The 3,072-nt window shown below is 45.0% G+C and overlaps 1 protein-coding gene across 1 annotated transcript; it reads left to right on the forward strand.

Annotated features, from left to right (window-relative positions):
* Positions 1-212: 212 nt before the first annotated feature.
* On the forward strand, positions 213-2,701 carry PTS (6-pyruvoyltetrahydropterin synthase; the record flags this gene model as incomplete). The annotated part of the gene is made up of 5 exons (XM_009700561.1): positions 213-292; positions 533-555; positions 1,581-1,637; positions 1,956-2,026; positions 2,560-2,701. Coding segments are annotated over 5 exons (373 nt in total), but the record flags the coding sequence as incomplete, so codon positions are not given.
* Between the last annotated feature and the right edge of the window lie 371 nt (positions 2,702-3,072).

A 3,072-nucleotide genomic window follows, 5' to 3' on the forward strand; every position in this document is an offset into this window, starting at 1 on the left:
AATACAAAACTACAGCAAAAAACCCCTGTTGTCAACAACATGTACTTGGCCAAATACTCCTCCAGTTCTGTTTGTGCTTCCTAAGAAGGAAAAGCTAGTGGGTTAAATTGGGGAGACTGAATAGATGGAAGAGCTAGAAAGCAATCACAGCTGAAGTGAAGCCGTGAGCATCTGTAGTGGATCCTGAAATGCCGTGTCTGTATTTCTCACAGTGAATCACTGAGTGATGAAGAAAACCTGAAGCTGTTTGGGAAATGCAACAATCCAAATGGCCATGGACACAACTATAAAGGTAAGGAGTTGACTTCCATCCCTATACATGTAGTCATGGACAGAGGCTGCTCTCAGACAGGCTGGTTTGAATGCAGAATAACGCATGGGAGAGCTGGGCCTCTCAGGTGTCTCAGCAGTGCTGGGAAACCTGCACCGGTCCTTGTGAATCAGCAATGAATGGGTTGTCTGTCCTAATCAGTAGTGTGCCTTGTGGTTAGGTTCATGGTGTCATTGTGACCTGTTATTTTCTTTTTTTCAGTTATAGTCACCGTGCGTGGAGAGGTGAGTGCAATCAACATTTTTTTTCCATTCCTTAGGGTGGCAGGGTAGGTAGGTCTCCGTCTTCCACAGTAGTGAAGTTCTAGCTCAGTTGCTAGGTTTCCCAGGGTGTTTGTGGAGACTCTACACATCACCACAGAAGACATTTTTCTGTAATCACTGTCCTATTCACCTTGCCTCTAACAAGGATTTGCAGGTGACCATAGTTAAGTCCAAGGTTTGTAATCATCCTCTGGGCACATAACTTAGTCTGCCAGAGCCTCACTGCAGAGTGTTTAGGCTCTGGGCAGATCTGTGGGGCACCTTTCAATGACTACTGAGCCACGGGGAGACTTAGCACTTCCAGTAGCTGATTCTGTCTCCTGTTTTATCAAGGTATTTTGCTGCAAATGTAAAAGGAAATTCTGCTCTTGCAGTTGTTTTTCACCCTTCATCCCGTTGTTGTTCTCTGTATTCTGCAGAGTTGTTTAGATAGCACTTTGGTTTTGATGTTTTCCAAACAACTTTTTGAGGATTTCCGGTTCATAGGAAAGGGGGTTTCTATTCAGATCTGAAACTAAAATTTTAAAGCTTCTTCCTTCTACATTCCCCAAATATGCTGTGAACTACACAACCTGATTTTGTTCCTGGAGCTGTGCCTTCTCCGGATGCAAGGATGCCCTGAGCCCAGGCTGGTCTCTGTTTTGTCCCTGGTTGTTCAATGCAGCAGTTTAATGCCTGTTTTCCTGCTTATGGTCATGCTACACTGTTGCTTGAAGACTCAGTGTTTCAGTGAGTTTTTCCTCCCTGGTGTCAGGTTTTATGAGAGAGTGGAACCACTGAAGTTGTTTGTGTGCTGTAGCTAGCCTTTGGGAACATCGCAGGAGTAGAGTTGGAAGTCAGTGCGTGAAGGTGGAAAGGTATTTTTCTTGTGGCTCAGATGTCCTGAGCACACAGATATTCACAGTCTGATTTGTACAGGCTCACGGCAGCCTTGGTAATAAGGACATGTAGCTAGGCTACTAATCTCCCTGTTGTTTTCCCTGCAGATTGACCCAGTCTCAGGAATGGTAATAAACCTGACAGACCTGAAAGAATATATGCAGGTAATAGCACTATTTTCCTACACATCCCCTGGGAGAATTGGTTAGAGCTTAGCAATTGTCTAGTACCAGGGTGGAGACATGGTGTGTTGATGATGGTAGAAAATAAAGAAGAAATTAAGGAATGATTTAAGACTAAAATACTTTAGCAATGTGATGTGAGGCAGTACCGTGTCTCCAGCTAGGAAGTTAACAGGTGAGTATAGGGCTCTTATCCCTTTTTTACATACTGTCGCCTTGCTCCAGTCCCATGGGCATGGTAGTTTGATCCTCAAGTCCACTGGCCAGCTGGGACAAGATGTCACTGTTTTCTTTCTGCAGGAGGCAATCATGGAACCGCTTGACCACAAAAACCTGGATAAGGATGTGCCATACTTTGCTGAGGTTGTGAGGTGGGTGATGGGAACTCCTCATGGCGTTGGTTGCAGAGTCAAAGAACAGTCTTCAAGGCTTAGTCCTATATCTGAAAGAGCAGCCTTGATACCTGTGTGTGTAACACACCTGTGGCACACAGCTGTGCACGTCAGGTGCTGGGTGCCCTGCATGCCTTCCAGCCCTGCTGTCATGCAGCCTGTCTCACTGTGCCAGACGAGGAGCAGGGCTGCTGGGGCAGCTGCCCATCCCACGTACCAAGGAAGGCACCACTTGCTCGCACCTGAGGAGCCTTTTGCAGTGTAGCACTTGTCACATGAGCCTGCTCTGTGGACAGCTTGGGGAGGCAGATATGACCTGTTAATTAGACCTTGTTTCATCCATGTTTGCTGGCAATGGTTCAAGCCCCACTTACATTCAGGGTGTTGTCATCTTGCGAAGGCTGCCCCCGTGGCTCCCTGTGGCCTTTAGCATCCCTGCTGGCCCATTCTGGGTACAGCTTCCTCAAATATCATTGCTGTCAATTCTGAATCTGCTCCTGTTTCGCTCTTAGCACCACAGAGAATGTTGCAGTATTCATCTGGGAAAACCTCAAGAAGCTTCTGCCCATGGGAACTCTTTATAAAGTCAAAGTGTATGAAACGGACCAGAACATTGTTGTTTATAAAGGAGAAGAAACAATCTCTGAGAAGTGAAATGAGTTTAAGATCAATTGGTCAGGAACTCTGCTGCATAATCAGATCAGTGGATTACTTCAACCCTGCTCGCTGTATTTCCTACACCTAGACATTGGTTATGTATTACAGAAGGACAAATACAGATGTTTCACAAGAATTCTTGCAGCAATCTAGCAATTTGAGTTCTCAGAATTTGTTGATTTATCTGCTATTTCTCAAGACATTTCTGTTTTGCAAACCCAAACCACCAAGCTGATGTGAAATTTACAATTGTGCCATGTTAAATAAAGCAGCTTTCTAGAGAGGAGATGGCCTGACAAAATGTATATCCTATCCAGTCACAAAAGGCTTTGATTTTTCTCTAGTGAAACATTGAATTCATTTATGAT

The sequence above is a fragment of the Cariama cristata genome, unplaced genomic scaffold (assembly GCF_000690535.1).
Source record: "Cariama cristata isolate BGI_N322 unplaced genomic scaffold, ASM69053v1 scaffold31345, whole genome shotgun sequence".
In the NCBI taxonomy this organism is placed as follows: Eukaryota; Metazoa; Chordata; class Aves; order Cariamiformes; family Cariamidae; genus Cariama; species Cariama cristata.